The sequence below is a fragment of the Rhinoraja longicauda genome, chromosome 11 (genome assembly GCF_053455715.1).
Source record: "Rhinoraja longicauda isolate Sanriku21f chromosome 11, sRhiLon1.1, whole genome shotgun sequence".
Classification (NCBI taxonomy): domain Eukaryota; kingdom Metazoa; phylum Chordata; class Chondrichthyes; order Rajiformes; family Arhynchobatidae; genus Rhinoraja; species Rhinoraja longicauda.
This window is the reverse complement of record NC_135963.1, coordinates 50,478,929-50,502,845: the sequence shown is the minus strand read 5'-3', so window position 1 is coordinate 50,502,845 and position 23,917 is coordinate 50,478,929. Positions and strand designations below refer to the sequence as shown.

Sequence of the window (23,917 nt, the reverse complement as noted above, 5' to 3'; positions counted from 1 at the left end):
GCTCCTTCAGTGACAGACTCCTTCACCCCAAATGCGTGAAGGAGAGATATAGGAGGTCCTACCTTCCCGCTGCTGTGAGACTGCACAACCAGCACCGCTCCCAGCAGACGAGTCAACAATAACAGCTAAGAACACAGAAAACTGATGACAATTTATGTATCTTTTATTTATAATGAATGATCTCTTGTTCCCTTGCTATCCACTTTGCTGCTGTAACACTAAATTTCCCTGTTGTGGGACGAATAAAGGAATATATTATTATTATTAAGACCGATCGAAGGGAATGATATAAATCAAGCTATTCAGTCCACACTGACTTCTGTATGCCACACGAATCTCCTCATCCTCGTAATGAATCCCCTGGATATCTCATAAATTCTTGTAGTTTTAATATTTGACTAGAACAAGAAACCAGTTGAGAACTTAAAATGATTTTATTTTTGTAGAATATTAAAGAAATCATTGTGTAACTGAAGTTAAAGTAGAAATGAAAATGTATGCATGAATGTCATGTGAGGAAAACTGGCTGCTTTTCTGCAGAGCCTACAAATATTTACAGGTGAAGCTAAAGGCATGTGCACAAAATAAATGGTGAGCTCATTTGCATTGAATTCTTGCTGTTAAGATACTCCAATGAAATAGGTCAATTGTCTCCAAATTGGAGTTGAATTTTAAAAATCCTAATTAGGTTGAAAGTAAATTGCATTTCAAAATTCTTGCGTAGATATTTTCACTGTTTTAAGTTTGTCATAATTTCCTGAAACACTTTCTGTATAGTTTTTAATGTAAATAAAGTTTCTTTAATAAAAAAATTATGCAGATTATCAATACTTAGTATTTTTCATCTATCTTTAGTCCTTACATTTTTTCAAATGTATTGCTACGTAAGTTGCAGCATTTTAAATATACTGACATTTTAAATTTGTGTGTGTATATGTATATGCATGTATGTATGTGTTTGTATATATATATATGTGTGTGTGTATATATATATATACATATATATATATATACTGCTGATGTGTCTTGGCTGGAGTGGGGCAAAGTCCTCATGTAATAATACTTAAGAGATGGAAAGTAGTTTTGAAAGTAAATGAGGTTTGACGGTGTGTTGTCAGTTTGTTTAAAATAATTTGGTGCAAAGATATTTCAATGTTTTAATATATTTAAGTGATTTTGCCTCTAAATATGGATTCTGTAAAAGAGACCATTCTGTGATATTTTTTACCCCTGTCCTGAATTAGGAACATGGGTTTATTAGGTCCTTGTGGGGTGCAGATTTGTCATCTTTTGCTTACACTTTGATTGTTTTATTAGAGCTACCATAGTATTCTAATATCCCATACACCTGGTAGGCAAATATTTCCACTCATTATTAAACATCTTACAACTTAAGTTTGAGTTTGTGGTAACATGGGGATCCCCAAGCTTGAAGTGAAAAAATTATAGTCTTCATTTATTGGTACTATCCCTGTACCTGTTTGTGTGGATTTTGGGTGAGTTATAGAGTGATATACAGTGTGGAAACAGGCCCTTCGGCTCAACTTGCCCACCCCGGCCAACATGTCCCAGCTACACTAGTCTCACCTGTCTGCGCTTGGTCCATATCCCTCCAAACTTGTTCTATCCATGTACCTGTCTGACTGTTTCTTAAATGTTGGGATAGTCCCAGCCTTAGCTACCTCCTCTGGCAGCTTGTTCCACACACCCACCACCCTCTGTGTGAAAAAGTTACCCCTCAGATTCCTATTAAATCTTTCCCCCCTCACAGGGGTGGCAGCAACATCAAGTTTAAGTGCAAAATGAGAGGGCCGAACTTTTTTCCTTTCATCACCTGAGCTCAGTATGCCTTTCTTTGCCATAATTACTGTTGGTCATCATGAAGAGGGCACTTGGGTGAAATGCTTTGAGATTCCAATGTTAGTAAAACTGTATCCTGTACCATTTGTTAGAAACATGGAAAATAGGGAATTAACCTTGTGAACCTACGCTGCACTCCCTCAATAGCAAGAATGTACTTCCTCAAATTAGGAGACCAAAACTGCACACAGTACTACAGATGCGGGCTCACCAGGGCCCTGTACAACTGCAGAAGGACCTCTTTACTCCTATACTCAAATTCTCCCGTTATGAAGGCCAATATGCCATTAGCTTCCTTCACTGCCTGCTGCACCTGCATGTTTACTTTCAGTGACTGGTGTACAAGGACACCCAGGTCTCATTGCACTTCCCCTTTTTTTAATCTGAAACTAGTGAGATAATAATCCGCCTCCTTGTTCTTGCTGCCAAAGTGGATAATATCACTTTTATCTACATTATTATTATACTGTATCTGCCCACTCACTCAACCTGTCCAAGTCACCCTGCAACCTCCTAGCATCCTCTTCGCAGTTCACACTGCCACCCAGCTTTGTATTAACTGCAAATTTGCTAGTGTTACTTTTAATTTCATCATCTAAATCATTAATTTATATTGTAAACAGTTGCGGCGCCAGCACCGAGCCTTGCGGCTCGCCACTGCCTGCCATTCTGACAGGGACCCTTTATTCTTACTATTTGTTTCCTGTCTGCCAACCAATTCTCTATCCATGTCAATACCCTACCTTCAAGATTCAAGATAGCTTTATTGTCATCCAAATTGGACAAAATTCAGTCACCCACAGTCCAACAACAAAAGCATCAAAATAGGCATTAAAATTACACAACCCCCAAAACAAACATCCATCAAGAAAACATCCATCACAGTGAGTCTCCTCCAGTCCTCTCCTAAATGTGATGGAAGGCCACAATGTCTTTTCCCTTCTCCTGCTGTCCTCTCCCGCGGTCAGGTTGTTGTGGTTGCAGGCCGCGCCGGACGCTCAAATTTTGCCCACTAATCTCCTGTGTGGGACCTTATCAAAGGCTTTCTGAAAGTCCAGATACACTACATCCTTCTTCCATTTTACTTGTCACATCCTCAAAAAATTCCAGAAGATTAGTCAAGCGGGATTTCCCTTTCATAAATCGATGCTGACTTGGACCAATCCTTTTACTGCTATCTAAATGCGCTTATTACTTTAATAATTGACTCCAGCATCTTCCCCACCGCTGTTGTCAGGCTAATTGGTCTATAATTCCCTGTTTTCGCTCTCCCTCCTTTCTTGAAAAGTGGGATAACATTAGCTAGCCTCCAATCCACAGGAACTGAACCTGAATCTATTGAACATTGGAAAATGATCACCAATGCGTCCGCGATTTTAGAGCCACCTCCTTGAGTACCCTGGGATGCAGACCGTCAGGCCCTGGGGATTTATCAGCCTTCAGTCCCATCAGTCTACCCAATACTATTTCTCGCCTAATGCAATTTTCTTTCAGTTCCTTTGTCTCCCTAGATCCTCTGTCCTCTAGTACATCTGTGAGATTGTTTGTCTTCCTAAGTGAACACAGAACCAAATTACCTGTTCAACTCTTCTGCCATTTCCTTATTCCCCATAATAATTTCACCTGTTTTTGCCTTCAAGGGACCCACATTTGTCTTTACTAATCGTTTTCCCTTAACACACCTAAAGAAGCTTTTACTATCCTTTACATTATTGGTGAGCTTACCTTTGTACTTCATCTTTTCAGCCCGTATTGCCCTTTTTGTTACCTTCTGATGTCCTTTCAAAGTTTCCCAATCCTTTGGCTTCCCGCTACTCTTTGCTATGTTATACACCTTTTCTTTTAGTTTTATACCGTCCCTAACTTCCCTTGTCAGCCACGGTTGCCTCTTACTCCCCTTAGAATCTTTCTTCCTCTTTGGGATGAAATGATCCTGCATCTTCTGGATTATGCCCAGAAATTCCTGCCATTGCTGTTCCACCGTCATTCCTGCTAGGATCCTTTTCCAGTCACCCTTGGCCAGTTCCTTTCTCATGCTTCATGGTCCCCTTTGTTCAACTGCAACACTGACACTTCTGATTTAACCTTCTCCCTCTCAAATTGCAGATTAAAACTTATATTATGGTCACTACCTCCTAGCAGTTCCTTTATCTTGAGTTCCCTTATTAAATCTGGTTCATTGGACAACGCTAAATCCAGAATTGCCTTCTCTCTGGTTGGCTCCAATACAAGTTGCTGTAATAATCCATCTCGGAGGCACTCTACAAACTCCCTTTCTTGGGGTCCAGAACCAACCTGATTTTCCCAGTCTACCTGCATATTGAAATCTCCCATAACCACAGTGGCATTACCTTTGTTACGTGCCAATTTTAACTCCTGCTGCAACTTGCACCTTATATCCAGGCGACTGTGGGCCTGTAGATAACTACCATTAGTGTCTTCTTACGTTACTCAAATACTCAATTCTACGTCATCAGTCCATATGTCACCCCTGGCAAGGGACTGAATTTCATCCCTCACCAACAGAGCTACCCCACCTCCTCTGCCCACCTGCCTGTCCTTTCTATAGGATGTATAACCCTGAATATTCAGTTCCCAGCCCCGATCCTCCTGCAGCCATGTCTCTAATCCCCACAATGTCATATCTACCAATCTCTAACTGAGCCTCAAGCTCATCCACTTTACTACTTATACTTCACCCATTCATATATAATACTTTTAATCCATTACTCACCTCACCTTTCACGTTGATTCCTATTTCACTTGGCCATACTCTCCTGGCCCTCTGTGAGCTTTCTGTCCTGTTAATTTTCATGTCTTTCTTATTTTTTTTCCTATACTCTTTCCATTTAACTCCATCTTGTATTTCCAATTTGGCTCCCCACCCCCCCTCTATTTAGTTTTAACCCAGAAAGGTAGAATATTACATCTGTTTAGCTGAATGGAACTGATGTATCCATAGAAACTGGGCAGACTATCTATATTCTGCTGCCATATCACTGCCCTGTGAACAACATACAGAAATGTTTACATTATTTTCAATGGAATATAGGAAACGAATAACAGCATACAGGGCTGAAGTTCCTTACAAATTGAAATGGATTACACTTATTTGGCAAATGCAATTTAAAAATATAATTTTACTTGCAAAGTGAAATAAAAGGAATACATTGGGTAGCAGAGCATCACTGCTGGAGCATAGATGCTTTCAAGTTTAAACTGGGCATTGTGACGAGCATTTTAAATTAACATTGTTAACAAAGTTGTATTATCCACAAATAATTCAGTCCTCATTTTAAATCGTTCCAAAGTGATATTTCTATCTCTAATTCAAAGACCAGGAAATGACGATCTTGCGAATGGCCACAAGCCTTGTTCTTCAGTTTATAGTCTATTTCTTCTCGTTTCCAGCCAAGATCTTTGTTTCCCAGACACTTTAGGGTAACAGTTCTTCATTCAGGTTACTTGTGTTTCTATACTGCTCCGTGCAAGTACAAGGCAAGGAATTTACTGAATGTCTCTGGACAATATCCTGACAGCCCATCAGGCACCTAGAGAGAAGAAGCCAAATTCTGAACACCATTCTTTAATTTACATTAAAAAATATATAGTCAATATACTTCTAATGTTGGCACTGATGCACATAGGAAGTTCGATTAGGTCTACTGTTCCTGGATTAATGTTGATCAAATGGTTGCCCCAAATTGCTATTAAATGTCAGCAATATACAGGACTGAAAACCACTGTTATAACACATTGCTGTTACACAAATATTCCCAATGTTTCAAACTGTACTTACCTGGATGACTTTCTTTTTGATGATGGGGAGGCACTTTGCATAGTCATACAGCAACTGGTCTTGATCCAACCAAATTAAATTTTTCACCCCATCATTTGATTGTAAATCTGTGGTATTTAGTTGGAAAACCAGAAATTGGAACAGCCTTCCATTTGTGGCAGCACACTGTACTGTGATCGGATTGTCTAACACTTTGGGTTCTTCCTACAAGATGAGAAATGAAGAGCTCATGATTCTATTTCATATCACGTTAAAATGGAAACAAGATTCTAGAACATTTCAACTACGTTTATTCACATGAAGAGAAACAAGTATATTTCTTTGCTCGAGTATTTCTCCAATTTTCATCTATCATCCTCAAGATGATGCATTCCAAATTATCTAATTTTATCCCTTCGACCATTGAATGTAAGCACATTGAACCTGAACATCTATTAAATCTCATTCTCTCCCTTCCCCAAGGCAAACCATAGCAAACTCCAGTTTCTTCATACAATCATAATCCCAGAACCAGTAGCTTCTGTTCCAAAGTCTCTGCTTTTTTAATAAAAATGTGTACACAATGCTCTGACTGTCCAGAATTACTTTTGCTTGTGGAGTTGCATTACCTCCAGGCTTGTGCATTCTCCACACTTAAGATATAGAATCACAGAAGTCACTCACTGCATCTTAGTACACATGCCAATAATACACCAATTCTATTGGTAGGAAAAAAACTGCAGATGCTGGTTTAAATCGAAGGTAGACACAAAACACTGGAGTAACTTAGTGGGTCAGGAGAGAAGGAATGGGTGACGTTTTGGGTCAAGACTCAATTCTATCGGGGTTGTTTCTGTTATATTCTTGTTTAATATAAATCCAAGTTTTGTTGCCTGTTGAATTCATATTGCACATCACTGTATAGAAATAAAAGCAGTCGTCCTGGTGTGGAACCCTGGATCTCTGGTGGATATTGTCCTCACTTGGAGAAGCAAGTAAAGAGTGGTTACATGAATCAGCACCAGAACAATGAAATTCTTACTTACTGCAGCTTTACATGCCCATTGACACAATACTACACCAATAAACATAATAATCAGTAACACAAGGTAACAATAGACAATAGGTGCAGGAGGAGGCCATTGGGCCCTTCGAGCCAGCACCACCATTCAATGTGATCATGGCTGATCATTCACAATCAGTATCCCGTTCCTGCCTTCTCCCCATACCCCCTGACTCCGCTATCTTTAAGAGCTCTATCTAGCTCTCTCTTTAAAGCATCCAGAGAGTTGGCCTCCACTGCCTTCTGCGGCAGAGAATTACACAGATTTACAACTCTGACTGAAAAAGTTTTTCCTCATCTCCGTTCTAAATGGCCTACCCCTTATTCTTAAACTGTGGCCCCTGGTTCTGGACTTCCCCAACATTGGGAACATGTTTCCTGCCTCTAATGTGTCCAATCCCTTAATAATCTTATATGTTTCAATCTTTCTAAATTCCAGCATATACAAGCCTAGTCACTCCAGTCTTTCAACATATGACAGTCCCGCCATTCCGGGAATTAACCTAGTGAACCTACGCTGCACTCCCTCAATAGCAAGAATGTCCTTCCTCAGATTTGGAGATCAAAACTGCACACAGTACTCCAGGTGCGGTCTCACTAGGGCCCTGTACAACTGCAGAAGGACCTCTTTGCTCCTATACTCAACTCCTCTTGTCATAAAGGCCAACATGCCATTAGCTTTCTTCACTGCCTGCTGTACCTGCACGCTAACTTTAAGTGACTGATGAACAAAGACACACAGATCTCTTTGTACTTCCCCATTTCCTAACTTGACACCATTCAGATAGTAATCTGCCTTCCTGTTCTTTCCACCAAAGTGGATAACCTCACATTTATCCACATTAAACTGCATCTGCCATGCATCTGCCCATTCACACAACCTGTCCAAGTCACCCTGCATCCTCATAGCATCCTCCTCACAGTTCACACTGCCACCCAATTTTGTGTCATCCGCAAATTTGCTAATGTTACTTTTAATCCCTTCATCTAAGTCATTAATGTATATTGTAAATAGCTGCAGTCCCAGCACCGAGCCTTGCGGTACCCCACTAGTCACTGCCTGCCATTATGAAAGGGACCCGTTTATCCCTACTCTTTGTTTCCTGCCAACCAATTTTCTATCCATGTCAGCACCCTACCCCCAATACCATGTGCTCTAATCTTGCCCACTAATCTCCTATGTGGGACCTTATCAAAGGCTTTCTGAAAGTCCGGGTACACTACATCCACTGCCTCTCCCTTGTCCATGTTCCTAGTTACATCTTCAAAAAATTCCAGAAGATTAGTCAAGCATGATTTCCCCTTCGTAAATCCATGCTGACTCGGAACGATCCTGTTACCGTTGTCCAAGACCTGACTGCAATAGTGCAAAACCAGTAATGTTTCAAGTCCATTTTCCCCTAGAGTTCTACATATAACCTTTAAAATAAAACATCCACACTGACACCACTGGTCTCATGCATCCATCCGCTTGCCACATCAAAATAATTAATGCTAGTTATTGATCATGATCTGAATAAATCAAGGCTGCTTTTGCTTATCAGTCCATGCTTGTTCAATTGACTTAATTTTTTCCCCAAATTATTTCTAAAGCTTTTTCCATCAATCAGTTGTCACGGCTGATGTGAAATCATGCGGCTCTTGCAACGTGGATGCAAAATTTGGATAAAAGGCACTGAGCACAATGCACCACCATTGGCATAATGGAACATTGAACAATGATAGTCACTTCCCAAAACACTAGGGGTATCGCAACATGTAAAATAAAGGTGATGGAGAAAAGGCCAAAAGTGGCAGAACAACATGTTTTTTAAAAACAGAAGTAGTTAGAGTCTGCAGTGCAAAAGGTAATGATTTATGGGGCAAGGGTGCAGAAATGGGACTATCTGGTTTGTTGCATGGAGCAGTTCTGAATAAAACAGGCCAGATGAAACAATACAACACCTGCAGCTCTTCATAGAACAGTACAGCACAGGAATGTTTGTGCTGAACATTATGCAGTGATTTAATCTGCCTGTATATAATCAATTTCCCTCCTTGCCATGTACCTATCTAAATGCCTCTTAAATGACACTATGGTATCTACCCGCACCATCACCCCTGGCAATGCATCGCAGACCCTCACCACTCTGTAAAAATAAACTCTCATCTGATAGCTATGCTCTAGTGTTGGATATTTCCAGACTGGGAAAAGGTTCTGACTGTCTACCCTATCTATGCCTCTCATAACGTTATATACTTTGATCAAGTCTCCCCTCAGTTGTCACGGCTGATGTTCATCCAAGTTCATCCAACCTCTCCCTGTAGCCAGGGCCCTCTAATCCAGGCAGCATCTGGTAAACCCCCTCTGAACCATCTCCCAAAGCTTCCACATCTTTCCTGTAATGGGGCGACAAGAATGACACGCAATACTCCAAGTGCGGCCTAACCAAAGTCCTATAGAGCTGCTTCATTCCTTTAGTATTCAAGAAAGATTAAATGGGAAGGGCCAACAACTCAAACTTTCTTCATCTACTTTCTTCACCAGCATTGGGCGGGAGGCTTGATTTTAAGTGCTGCTAGCTTTTCCAGTGTCCAAGCAACCTGTTTTCCATAACTCTGGAAAAGCCCTGGTCTTCGTTGAATAATTGCACCATGCCTGCAGTCTGAACTGAGAGCTCCATTTGGGAATCACGTTCTGTTAATGTTTAAAGGAAATCCAATAGGTATGTACTGACAATCTATTCCCTTGCCACTGCTCTCTGCTCCACTTATTTCCCCTATCATTCTCTGAACTCTTAGCTGGATTCTCCCTTGTATGAGGCTTTTTTTCCCCTTTCATATTTTTCAAACTCCTTTGTCAACAAGGAAGCTCTCGCTTTGCTTACTATTACTTTTCCTTCACAGGAATGTATACAGACAGCATCCTCCTCAAAACATTAGCATGACTTATTTTTCTGCCTGCTCATTGTTTATTTGACTTTGTTCAAGTCAGATTCCACCACAATTCATTGCAATTAGATAATTACTGATTAATATTAATTTATTCCACTATTAATATATACCTTACATGGCTGTGTTCACAATCTCCAGTTGTGACATTCTTCTGCATAATATCCAGCAATGTCTTATTTAGAAGAAACAATGACTCAAGAATTCTCCTCCCCACACTTGTGTACCTCCCTTCTCCTTCCTTACGGCAGTTAATATTGTGGTAACTAAGATTCTTCCTTTTAGGACTATGAATCTGTACCTTCACCTCCCTCTTTTCGTTTGATTTTGTGCTCTATTTGAAAGCCCAATGGCATTTAGTTTCAGTTCCCTGTTGTGTTGGAATGCATCCAATCCAGGAATTAAGTAGAAATAAAATCTCCATGATTGGCATCAGTGGGATAGACACTTACACCGTATAACATCTTGGCTCTTGCCAGTGCATCGGCAAATGTGAACATAATCATCTTGGCCCTCAGTGGTTCTGGTTTGAACAACCTTGCGTTATTGGAGGATTCCATAATATATAGGGTGTGAGCATGAGGAAAAGGGTACCCATTACGGAAACCTATGACAAAAGAAGAAATTTGTAAGTCTACAAATACCACATTAATCATATTTTCATCATTGGACTTGATACTTCATCAAAAAACTTTACCATGTTAGTTGGATACAACTTGCCTTTAACAAATCTATGCTGGTTTTCACAAATCTAATTAGACACATGTCTAAGTGAATGCTAATTATTATTTCAAAAACTTCTCCACAACCAAGGTTAAAATGCAATTATCGGACTTGCTCCCAACAAGGATTTATTCAACAAGGATATAACATGTGCAACCTCAGACCTCACCCCTACTTTGTACGTAACTTTAGCAGTTTCGATGAAAAGTCATTGACCCAAAATGTTAATTTTCTCGTCCCACAAGTACACCCAGACCTTTTGAATCATGGGCATTGGCAAGTTATGTTTACAAAAACAGAATCCTATCAGTGACAGGACCTGTACCAATGAGTTGATTGAAAGACCCACCTGGGTAGGACCTACCTGTGTCATTACGTAATTCATAGATATTGGTAACCTGCAGGTCAATATTAGGTGAAATAGGATAGAACGTGGGGAGAGTATGCTTTTCTGTGCTTAATATCTCTTTTTCTCCTGCCATCGCTGGTAAAGGGTGCTTACTACTCAAGAGCATTCCATTCAAACCACAAACCCGGTATATGTCAGTCTCTGCAAAGAAAATAAAATACTCATCAATTCATGAAATTACTAAATGGCAATGTACAATCTTGTCCAAATAATGGTTCTATATTTTTCCTTAACCCAGCTCCCTTCTTATGAAGATACTGCATCTGTAGGTACTTGTACATGGTCCACTTTCCACCTTGGAACTCACACCTTATTTGACTGCAAATATGTATAGTTTTATGTATACTATTACAAATGTAATATGTATACATACTTTTTTGTATACAAGCCCAAGTTGCATATAAAAACTGTGAATCTTTAAAATATTAAAGCCAGCACAGAGCATTTTTCTTTCAAGATGGATGTTTGTGAATTCTTTTGAAATTGTGTGAGGAGTTGATGAATGGCAAAGATCTCTTTTTTTTTTCATCTGTCCGATGTTTAATATCAGATAATCAAGCACAAATTTCAAACCTAAATGTTTCTGGAATAAAACACTCAACTCTACAGTGGAAAGTACACTTGCCCCTGAACTACCCGAATAACTACATTTTAATTTTTTGGTACAATAAAGTTTCCAAAATAAGGATTATACAACACAGGAGGATACCATTCTGCCAAAATGCCAGTGGCTTTCTGCATAAAAAGGAACCTTTCTTGTTCTTTCCACATTCAGCTTTAATGCTGAAGCTCTGCCCAATTTTTCTTCATGTTCAATTGCAATCCAATTATTGGTGAAAAATGTTCTTTCTGCAAAAGTTAGTATTTTGGCTACACAGTGTAGCAGTTATATGCCAGGAATAACAGCCTGGAGATTTAAACTAGCAATACAAAGGCCCAAATGCAAATCCCACCATGGCGATGTAGAATCTAAACTATTAAACAACTGATGAAATATTAAATTATTGGTGGTCTTAGCAGGGTTTTAAACAAACATCCCTCAGATAGGAAAGCTACCATGTTTAGCTCATCTGGCCTGCACGCAACTCCAGAATTGCCCAAATAATCAACTATAAAATGACATGGAAAGCCACATAATGACAACAAAGATTAAAACTAGATGAACCACCTGGCATCAAGCTTGGCACCAAAAATCGATATGATAAAACTACTTCCAAGCCAGTCCTCAAAGTTCTGTTCCTGAGAATCTGAATAATGAAACAATACCAATACCAGCATCTGGAAACTGGTGTTTAAAATAGAAGCACTCTTACCAAACTGCCTGATTTAGTCTCCTTACTATCCCACTAACAACGTGGTAGACTCATCCACCACAATCCCTCTGTATGTCCTGTCCAGCAGCAAGAAAGTTTCATCAGAGACAACACAGCAGAGTATAGACAGGAGTCATTGCCCTAAGTATCTTAAGCATTGACTCCAGACCCTGGTCTGATGGCATTAAGCCAAACATGGGAAAGCAAACTTCCCTCAGCTGATGAATCAGTGCTTCTCAATGTTACACAATAATTGGACAAAGCACTGATCGTTATAAGGCCACAAACTGTACTCAAGTTGGGGTGAGGTTTCAAATGTCCATCGCCAAGAGTAGTTTGATAGCAGCACCAAAGGCCAAGCTGGCCGAGTCCTAAAAGGCAGCTTTCAGATTGTATCCAGGTGTGAGTGAGCTCACACAAGGATAAACCTACTTGATCTGATCCTCCTCAAAACCTCATCTGCTCATGAAAGCATTGGTAGAAGTGACCACCATAGAGAATATATGACGGAAAAGAAGTGCCTTCTTGATGAGAAGGCTTCCCATCGTGTGGTACGACAATTGTGTTAAATTGGGATAGGCACAGAACAGGTCAGACTGCTCAAAAATCGACACCCCCGGTAATAGTAGGTGGGTGCTAGTGAATACTAAAGACAGGCAGATGCTTTTGCATCTACATTCAGCCAGAAGATTCAAATGGGTGGTCCATCCCGGCCTCTTCCTGGAATCCCCACCTTCGCAAAGCTAGTCTTCAATCAGTTGGTACATTCCAAGTGATGTCAAGAAACAACTGATAACACTAGAAACTGCAAAGGCTCATGGACTAGATGGTCATCTATCTGCAATGCTGAAGACTGTCATTTCAGTATTAACCATGTTCGAGCAAAACTATTCTGGCATATGATAAGCAAAACACAAAAGTGCCAGAAAGAATTCAGTGGGTCGGGCACTGATAGGGAATTGATAGGTGCTGATTATTGGCACATGGAAATGTAGGGAATAGAGGGATATGGATCATGTACTGGCAGAAGAGATCAGTTCAGCTAGGCATCATGTTCGGCATAAACATAGTGGGCCGAAGGGCCCGTTCCCGTGCCGTACTGTTCTATGTTCAGACTGATCTGACTAAAGAAGGGTCCTGACCCAAAAGGTTGTCTGTCCATTCCCTCCATAGATGCTGCCTGATCCAGAGTTCCTCCAGCACCATGCATTTTGCTCAAGATTGCAGCATCTGCAGTTTGTGCCTCCTGGTATCACACTGCCTCGTCGTAGGATACACAGCCTGTAATTGGCCAGTGTGGGAAAATGCTCACGAAGCAACACTTTGGGCTCTCTCAAAGTGCTTCCCCGTGTGCACTATTAAGGCCTTCAAAACCCGACTTGTTCGATAGACTCACACCACTGATCTACGAGCTGTTTTATTTTGTGTCTGCGCCTATCTGAGTAAAGCCAGATACAAGGTATGGGTATAGCACCACATTCCCTCCTACAGTTAGAAAACATTTGCCATCCTGAAGACACACGTTAAAAGTATTAATTTTAAGACGTTGGAGGAGGTAAAGAAAGGGCTGCAGCAGGACAATTCCATGGACTATTTTGGCAATAATACTGGATGACTGGAGATTGTTGTGCTTACAGCAAAGTAAACTACGGTGTGTAGACACAAAATGCTGGAGTAACTCAGTGGGTCAGGCAGCGTCTCTGGAGAGAAGGAACGGGTGACGCTTCGGGTCGAGACTCGACCCGAAACGGCACCCATTCCTTCTCTCCAGAGACGCTGCCTGACCCGCTGAGTTACTCCAGCATTTTGTGTCTACCTTCGATTTAACCAAGCATCTGCAGTTTTCATTCCTACTGAGCTATGGTGTTACTTGATATAGAAAATCAAAATAGGGGTTTCAAGAGAACAACTTTTCTTCTGCCAACAGATCGATAACCAGAGGTCACAAATTTAAAATAATAGAAACTAAATCTAAGGGCCAACAAGGAAGAAGTTGTTTCATGACAACGGGCATTTAAAACCAGGTGCATACCAACGGATTGTGTGTTTGATTTAAATCCATTGGAACTTAAGAGATAACTAGGCATACCAATAAAACTCAGAAAATCCACCATGTCAATCATCAGAAATGCCAATGGTTTGCCACCTGTCTTATCAGGTGATCTTTGCCACATCCACTTGCAACTCCCATCGTCCCTGGGAACGTGGTTCTTGCATCCGAATCACGGAGGCTCCAATACCAGTGCTCACCTCAAACCGACCAAATAAAATTTATTATATTTTGTAACATCTAAAAATGATTTGAAAGTGTTTTAGGGTGACAATAGTATCCAAAAATCTATTCAGAAAATCTACTTCCTCAGCAACAGAACATTACAAACCACCTCGTGCAGTACCATCGACTTATTTTCTAATTGTGATGTGTACTAATGTCTTGTTTTTAGTTTTTTCTGTAACAGTGCCTTGTACAACTTGCATACATTTATATATAACATGATTTGTGTTATCTGAGCCCATGTGCCAATGATGATGCTGCAGGCAAGATTTTCAATGTACCTGTACCTCACCATACTTTGGTATAAAACAATAAACTCGATCTGACTCAACTATTCCAGATTGCCACAACTAGATCCTGCAAGTTAGATTATCAGAGTTATACCAAGACACATCCAGGAACAATTTTTCAAGATTATCATTAAGAAGCTGGTGTGTGGGATAAAATTCAATAGATTCTTGAAAGGTAGACACGGGCATCTGTGCACATTTCAACATCTGCATATATTTTCATCAGTTTCTATAGGTGGACAAAAACAACTTTAAGAAAGGACGCAGAAGAATGCAAGCTGGTGAATAATTTCCCCCTTTCCTCTTCCACCAATCGTTCCTCAATAGAAGTCTTGCTGACTGACCTCTCTCCCATGTTGCCGATACACGGTAATTTTCAGCTAACATCCTGCTTCCAAGGGTGGGGAATCGTGGCTGCTGGAGTCTGCACAAGTGTAGGAGGTCCTGCAACAGCACAGGGCTAAAAGAAAAAGGAAAACCATGAGAAAAGTTAAAAGAGAAATGCAGCCCGTCTTGTTCATGCTACTTTGTCACCCACCATCAATTCCAGTACAAGTCATCAGCTGTAAGCATGAAACACAACTGGTTCTCTAATGTTTTTTTGGGAAGGGAAATCTGTCAACCTCATCTGGTCCATTGTTTGTGTAACTCCAGACCCACAGCATTATGATTGACGCTTGACTGTCCTCCGAGATGATCTACCATGTCACTCAGTTTAAAAATAAATAGAATTGGGAATTAAATACTGTTCTTATGGTGACAAACGGACATTTGTCCAATGTGGCAAACGGACAAAAAGAAATGAATGCACCAAAGCTTCTTCCATTTGACTTCATCCAAATTCAAAACATCATTCCCAATTCAATCGACGTAAATTTTTACACATCATGTATGAATTCCCCTTATTAACCTCGTGCGTTTAATAATTTTTTTGCCAATTAGGGGCCAGGGCATTGGGGCAGTTTTTAAAAAAAGAAAAGGAATGGTCGGAAAGCGTGATGCTTTAAAAGTGTGCTAACAAGAGTTCAGGGCATGCATGTTGCTGTTCGAGTGACGGGCAAGGCAGGTGGGCGTAAGGAAGCTTGGATGACGAGAGAAATTGAGGCTCTGGTCAAAAATAAGGAGGAGACATGAGACAGGCATAGGCAGCTGGGATCAAGTGTATCCCTGGAGGAGTTTCGGAAACTGAGGAGCACGCTAAAGGAGGAAATCAGGAGGGCAAAAATGGGCAAGGAGATGGCTCTGGCAAATAATATTAAGGATATTCCAAAGAGATTTTATAAGTACATTAAGTGAAAAAGGATAACCATAGAGAGGATAGGGCACCTGAGGAATCAGTGTGTGTGGAGCCTCAGGAAATGCGCAAGGTCCTCATTTCTCTGTTGTTTTACCATGGAGAAAGGCATGAGGACGGAGGGAACTTGAAGCAGTCAATGGAAATGTCTTGAGGGCAATCAGTATTATGGTCAAGGAGGTGCTGAACGTCCTAACGTGTATGAAGGTAGACAAATCTCCCGGGCCTGATCAGATATATCCGAGGGCACTGTGGGAAGCAGAAGAAATTGCCTGTGCCCTGACTGAGATACGGCCCATCATTAAATATGGGTGAGGTGCTGGAAGAGTGGCAAATGTTGTGCCTCTATTTAAGGAAGGCTACAAGGAAAAGCTGGTAACTACAAGCCAGCGAGCCCAACATCGGTGGTCGGAAAGTTACTAAAGAAGATTCTGTGGGATAAGATACAAGTGCATTTAGATAGATGAGGGCTGATTATGGACAGTCAGCACCGTTTTGTACGTGGGAGACGTACAGGTATGTAGGTTAATTGGCTGGGTAAATGTAAAAATTGTCCCTAGTGGGTGTAGGATAGTGTTAATGTACGGGGATCGCTGGGCGGCACGGACTTGGAGGGCCGAAAAGGCCTGTTTCCGGCTGTATATATATGATATGATATGATATGATATGATATGATTGTATCTAATTGATTTTTCTGAAGATCTAACTAAAAGAGATTGATGAGGGCAGAGCGGTAGACATTGTCTAGATAGATTTCAGTGCTTGGCATTTGCCAAGATTCCACATGGCATGCTGCTCTGGAAGGTTAGATCGCATGGGATCCAAGGTGGACTCACGACTGGATAGAAAATTGGCTTCAGGAAAGGAACCAGAGGGCGATGGTGGAAGGCTGTTTTTCCAGATTGGAGGCCTGCGACTAGTGGTGTGCCTCAAGAATTGGTGCTGGGCCCATTGCTGCTTGTAGTTTATATCAATAATTTGGATGAAAACGTACAAGGTATGATTAGTAAGTTTGCAGATGACACTAAACCTGGCGGTTTTGTAGATAGTGAAGATGGTTATCAAAGGTTTTAGCAGGATCTTGATCAGTTGAGCAAGTGGGCAGAGAGGAATGGTTAATGGAGTTTAATGCAGATAAATGCGAGATGTGGCATTTTGGGAAGTCTAACCAGGGCGGGACCTTCACAGTAAATGGCAGGCCTCTGGGTAATTTTGTAGAGCATAATGATTTAGAATTGCAGGCACATAGTTCCTTGAAAGTGGCACCGTGGGTAGATAACGTGGTCAAGAAGGCTTTCGGCACATTGGCCTTCATCAGTCAGGGTTTTGTGTGTAGAAGTTGGGATGTTATGTCACAGTGTACATGGACTGGTGAGGTCACAGTTGGAGTATTGTGTTTGGTTTTGGCCCCCCTGCTACAGGGAAGATGTTGCTAAGCTAGAAAGAGCGTAGAGAAGATTTATGAGGATGCTGCCAGGACTGATGCTCCAAGGTCTGAGCTACAGGGCGAGGTTGGACCGGCTGGGACTGTATTCCTTGGAGCGTAGAAGGATGAGGATGAGGGGTGATCTTATAGAGATGTATATAGGTGGTGGGTATGTGGAATGAGCTGTCAGAGGAGGTAGTTGAGGTGAAAATTAAAGCAACATTTAAAAGACAATTGGGTGGATACAAGGATAGGAAAGGTTTAGAGGGATATGGACCAAACATCGGTAGGTGAGACCAATGCAGATGGGACACCTTGGTTGTCATGAGCAGGCTGAGCTGAAGGGCCCATTTCCATGCTATATGACTATGAGTTTTGTGTGCAGTTCTGGTCACCCAATGATAGCAATGATGCCATTAAGCTGAAAAGGCTGATGAATAGATTCACGTTGCTATTAGTGGGATTGGAGGGCTTGAATTACAAGGGAGACTGACCAGGCAAAGGATAACAAAAGTCAGGTTTTACAAAATGTAATTAAAAGCATTTACTTGGAAAACCAAATATCAATTTAACAAATGCTGAATAGACAATCAGACAGTAACTTTAGAAATCATGGCTGAAGAAGATTCCCAAACAAACTGCCTTTCATGCAGATCAGATGCTACCTGATCTGCGGATTTACTCAAGCACTTTGTCCTTTTTTTGTAAACCACCATCCGCAGCTCCTTGTGTCTAGAGATTATGATTATAGTTTAAGTGTGATAATAGGTTAAATGCAAATGGCTTGAAATACCAAGTTGTAACAGGTCAAGGATTCACAATTGAGTATTCAGTTTTATAACTTAATTTCCTTATTTTTGCATTTTAGTTTACATGATTTAACAAATAATCCAAATTTGCATCAAACCTTTTAGTGTAGAGTTAATATGCATTGAGACAGCTGGCTGATCTATTTTGTGATACTATTCAGAACCTCATTTCCTGAGGAAATATAAGCATTTTACCCACGTTAGATGAAACACATTTATTATTTCACTGGTATTTTTTTCAATTAAAGAATAACCAAATGCTTACCAAAACCGATCTCTTTCAGGACGAATTTCAGGAGCACTCCAAAAGCGAGCATGACTGATAGCGGCCTTAACACGCTCATCCTGGTTTTCAATGCGATATGCAGGATTCTCAGCTATGCTTAATATCTGCTTTGGAAGGCCATCTATCAATTTGGACTTGGTCAGCCAAAGAGCTTGTTTAACACCTGAAGACATAAACATATTACATAACAATGTAAAAAACAAGACACTGTTAAGGTGGAACAGCAAGATCATTGCAATAATATTCCAAGGAAACAGATGAGATCCTTTGCAAGTGCTTTGAGTCGGCGGATTGGTCCATATTCAAGGATTTTGCTACTAACCTAGATGAATATGCCAATGTTGTCACAGACTTTATCAACAAGTGTGTGGAGGACACTTTACCAAAGAGGGCAGATGATAGTCGTGTTCCCAAATTGGAAAATATGGATGAACCACGAGGTCCACTCCCAGGTAAAGTCCAAGTCCGTAGCATTCAAGTCAAACAATCCCGAGGGATGCCAAGAGGGGATTCCGTCCGGACCAAGCTGGAATTCCGAGGCAATGACAGATTTGTCAAGGCTTGCAGCCTAGAACAGGCAACAAAGCATCAGTATCACCGGCAACAAAGGGTCCCACCCGATGAAAAAGCATTCTATGCATGCTTTGAGCAGAAGGACGGCAGAGAAACATCACTTGTCCTGCCAGTCTCGGGTGCGCCTGTACCAACTGTTACTGGGACAGGTGCAAGACCGGCACTCCTGAGAGTGAATCCGTGGAAGGCAATAGGTCCGGATGGAGTCCCTGGGCATATCCTCAGGATCGGTGCGGATCAGCAAACGGAGGTTTTCACAGATATCTTTAAACTTTGATTACTCCATTCGGAGGACCCCACCGGCTTCAAGAAGACTACTATCATCCTGGTGCCAAAGAAAAGCATGGTAGAGAGCCTTAAAGACTACCGTCCAATGGCTCTGATAACCACCATCATGAAGTGTTTGGAGAGACTGGTGGTTGTGTACATTATCTCCAGTGTCCCAGCCAGCCTTGATCCGCTGCAGTTTGTTTACCGTCACAACACATCCACAGCTGTCCCTGGCCCTAAACACATCACCGGAACAAGGATTCCTATTTATCGACTATAACGCTGTCTTCAACACCATCATCTTATCCCAATTCATCTCCAAACCCCAGGACCTAGGAATCAGTACCTCCCTCTGACACTGGATCCTCGACTTTCAGACCCACAGACCATAATCAGCGAGCATAGATGACAACACCCCCTCCTCAATAATTCTCAACATCAGTATCCCACAAGGATGCGTCCCAGTCCACCTAATATACTCAATATATACTCACGATTGTATGGCCAAATTCGGCTCTAACTCCATCTACAAGTTTGCAAATGACACCGCTGTGATGTGCCAGGTCACAAACAGCAACAAGTCAGAGTACAGAAAGGGGATAGACAACTTAGTAACATGGTAGCAGGACAATAATCTCTGCCTCAATATAATCAAAACAAAGGAGCTAGTTGTCGACTTCAAAAAGCATGACAGAGCACATGCCCCAAACTGCATCAATGGTGCCAATGTGGAAATGGTTCAGAGCTTTAAGTTCCTTGGTATTAGTGGTACCAATGATCTGTCGTGGACCAATCACATTGATGCTACAGCCAAAAGGCACATCGATGCCTCTACTTCCTGAAGTAATACAGCATGTCTCCAATGCCTCTTACAAAAGCTTCTATGGATGCAACATAAAAAACAGATTGCTGGGTTGCATCGCAGGTTTATTTAGGAACATTCAAAAGACATTCAGGTTTGTAGGTTAATTGGCTAGGTATAATTGCAAATTGCCCCTTGTGTGTGTAGGATAGCGTTGTATGTGGGGTTCGCTGGTCAGCTCGGACATGGTGGGCCGAAGGGCCTGTTTCCACGCTGCATCTCTAAATCTATTTTTATTATTTACATAGATATTAATAACATGCAAGTTATATCACGCACATTCAGCAAAAATTCATCAGTTTTAATACATAAAAGCCATATCTGCAGGCCAACTAATCAGTTCCCTGCCCACTAAATACACATGCTTGCCAAAGAGCAGATACCAAGCACAAACTTCTCTCAGTAAGTGGGCCCCAATTTCATCATAGAAACATAGAAAATAGGTGCAGGAGAAGGCCATTCGGCCCTTTGAGCCATTCAATATGATCATGGCTGATCAACCAAAATTAGTGTCCACTGTAAATAACATCAGAACTACTTTGCCAGTTGGCTGAATACCCAGCTGTCAAAATTGACAAAGAGCTTAAATGATTTTGAGTGTCTCTGACATTCAGAAATATTGAAAAACCTTCCATATTACTTTAAATTTTTAATAATGCCCTGAAAGTTTATAAAGAATTAAAACATTCAAGGACACCGAAAACAACTAAAACATATTTAAATGAATTCAATGAAATAAAAAGGTGCAAATCATCTTACATTTACTCTCACCTTTATTCTCCTCTATTTATATAAATGCCCTCAATGTTCCGGTAACAAATCTAACTTAGTCCAGGAAAAGCTGGAGATAATTTGAGCAGCTGGGAAGATGCTGATGTTTGTGCTTCTCCAGTGGTATCCAGGAGGGGTCAGAAGAGAGCAGCGATCTTCTTTGCTGTTCTACTTTATCATTTAAGCATGAACATCATGCATGTGTCTATGTGCTTGAGTATTCGTACTGTGATCCAATTGGACAGGAGGGTCATGTAGTGTTGCTGTTTTGCATAAACGTAAAATTGGCACAGACAATTCAGGACACTTAATCTGCCAGTTTATAGTCTCAACATGTAAATAGTTCTTCCAACACCATGCTCTTTTCCCCTCCTTTGTATGCTTATCTCCTGCTGATTGCTCAGCATTTTGTGTCTACCTTCGATTTAAACCCGAATCTGCAGTTCTTTCCTACACACTGTACCCAGTACGTCTGCTGTGGCCTAAGCAAAGTTTTATTTAGTCACACTGTGAGCTAATTGCTGCCACATTGTATGCCCAACTAATGGGCAAGTAACCCGTAAGCTTTCTTAACCATCTTATCTACCTGTAGTGGTAGCTTTAAGGGTATTTGGACGTATACCAGGCCCGCTCTGTTTCTCAATCCCCCCAATGACACTACCATTCATTGTGAATGTTCTAATCGTAACAGTTCTCCCAAAATTGAAAACTTCACATTTCTCAAGATTAAATTCCATTTCCTTTTGCTCTGTGTATCTTTCCAACTCATCAAAAATTGACAACATTATATGTTGCAGGACAAAGAGCAGCTACTCTATACATTGGGAACATTTTTAGAAGAGATTTCAGCACAGGAAAACCAAGAAATTGAAAAGTGGAATATGAAAGTAATCTAGCAAGAGACATTAAACAAACTGTAAAAGTCTGTACGACTATGTAAAAAGGAGAAGATTTACAAAAACTAATGTGGGTCCCCTACACCATGGAAATTATGTTTGGAAAGAAGCAACAGGCACAGATTTGTTTTTAAAGTATCTTCACAGATGACACAGGTAACCTCCTGGAAATAGTGAATCCACAGTGAGAGGAACAAAATAGTTTTGGGGGAGATTAATGAGTGAAAACTGATATAACCTCCGAATATACAGATAAATACACATCTGTATATAGATAGATATCTATAGATACTTGCTGAGGTGCTTCAAAGCTTGGAAGGAGGTGGCTGTGAAAACAATGAAGGCACTGGCTGCCAAATTATAAAATATCATAGATTGTAGAAATAATCCCATAGCTGATATAACTGCATTTATTAAGAAAAAAGGAAAGAGAAAAATAGTAGACTAGAAACTAGTTAGCCTGATATCAGTACGAAAAATGCTTGGATCTATTATCATGTTTGTACTTGGAAATAATAATAAAATTGGACAGTCGACTGGGTCTGCAAACGAACTTTATCGAGTCGAATAGATAAGGTGGGATCAGTGGCTGTGGTTGATAAGGTGCCAAACAAGAGAAAATTAAATAGACCAGATGGGTCTGCGGGAGATAGGTGGGAAATGATCGGTTGATCATGTGTAGGAAAGAAAACGCAGATGTTGGTTTAAATCGAAGGTAGACACAAAGTGCTGGAGTAACTCAGGCAGCATCTCATTACAGATTAGACTGAGAATACCTGTTATTTATGGGCTGGGAGACTGTGGCTGGCTACTCATTGTGGCTGAGCCAGTGAATAACGGAGCAGGCACAAGAGGACAAACAGCCGATTCCTGCTCGCTTTTCGACATTAAAATCTCCCCGAGCAGCCCGGCGCTTACCCTCCAGCAGCTTGGTTCTCTGGTGGAAGGTGTAACATGGTCTCTCCTTGTACAGGGGCATCTCCTCGTACTTGGGGCCCCGCCGGTGGAGGGGATCCACCCACTCGCGTTCCCAGGCGGGATGTTTGGGCTCAGCCAAGCCCGGCACGAAGTGCATCCTGTCCCTGAAGGTGATGGGCTCCAGCCCGGGGATCTCCACGGCCTCCGGCCTCTCCTTCGGCCGCTGGGCCCGAATCAAGCGGCCGGCGGTGACATGGAGGACGCGGCAGTCCGAGTACGCGGGCACGAAGCCCGCCACTGCAACGCGCGGAGCTCTGCTCCACATCGCCATGAACTAATCCAAGGCTTCTGAGAGAGAAAAGAAACGTAGGCCTCGTCCTGTTGCTCTGGCAACCAGGCTTCGAAAAGGATGGTGGGTGTTGAACCTTGACTCGGCCTGTCCGGGCTCTGACTGGCGTCAGCATCAACTCAGTTGTAGTGATGTCCCATCCCTAAACTTATAGGTGAGAAATATAGTGGACGGGGTTTAAAGCATAGATTCCAGTAAAAGGTGTGGGGATGGTGTGGATTCTGCATTCAGTTGATATCTGTGGACACATCAGTTTTACTTTTATAGACAATAGGAGTAGGCCATTCGGCCCTTCGAGTCAGCACCACCATTCAATGTGATCATGGCTGATCATTCTCAATCAGTACCCCGTTCCTGCCTTCTCCCCATACCCCCTGACTCCGCTATCCTTAAGAGCTCTATCTAGCTCTCTCTTGAATGCATTCAGAGAATTGGCCCCCACTGCCTTCTGAGGCAGAGAATTCCACAGATTCACAACTCTGACTGAAAAAGTTTTTCCTCATCTCAGTTCTAAATGGCCTACCCCTTATTCTTAAACTGTGGCCCCTTGTTCTGGACTCCCCCAACATTGGGAACATGTTTCCTGCCTCTAACGTGTCCAACCCCTTAATAATCTTATACGTTTCGATAAGATCTCCTCTCATCCTTCTAAATTCCAGTGTATACAAGCCTAGTCGCTCCAGTCTTTCAACATGTGACAGTCCCGCCATTCCGGGAATTAACCTAGTAAACCTACGCTGCATGCTATTTTTCTTTCTGCTTTCCACTTTCCACACTGCACAACCGCCAACAGCTGGGCCATCTCGTGCAGGTTTCCCTCG

General features: G+C 41.5%; 2 protein-coding genes across 3 annotated transcripts in view; one reads left to right on the top strand and one right to left on the bottom strand.

Annotated features, from left to right (window-relative positions):
- Positions 1-4,852: 4,852 nt before the first annotated feature.
- mrpl37 (mitochondrial ribosomal protein L37) lies at positions 4,853-23,145 on the bottom strand. The gene is made up of 7 exons (XM_078407672.1): positions 22,748-23,145; positions 18,437-18,620; positions 14,987-15,102; positions 10,720-10,905; positions 10,085-10,239; positions 5,660-5,863; positions 4,853-5,411 (listed from the first exon to the last, which is right to left on the bottom strand). Exons 1-7 carry the CDS (start codon positions 23,076-23,078, stop codon positions 5,334-5,336), a joined length of 1,254 nt encoding a protein of 417 aa, XP_078263798.1. The 5' UTR covers positions 23,079-23,145; the 3' UTR covers positions 4,853-5,333.
- Positions 23,128-23,917, top strand: part of LOC144597904 (NADH-cytochrome b5 reductase-like) — a 15,812-nt gene continuing 15,022 nt past the window's right edge. For both annotated transcript variants that reach the window (XM_078407676.1, XM_078407673.1), the window contains exon 1: positions 23,128-23,250. The gene's annotated coding sequence lies outside the window, so the exon portion shown is untranslated. The remainder of the gene's footprint in view (positions 23,251-23,917) is intronic.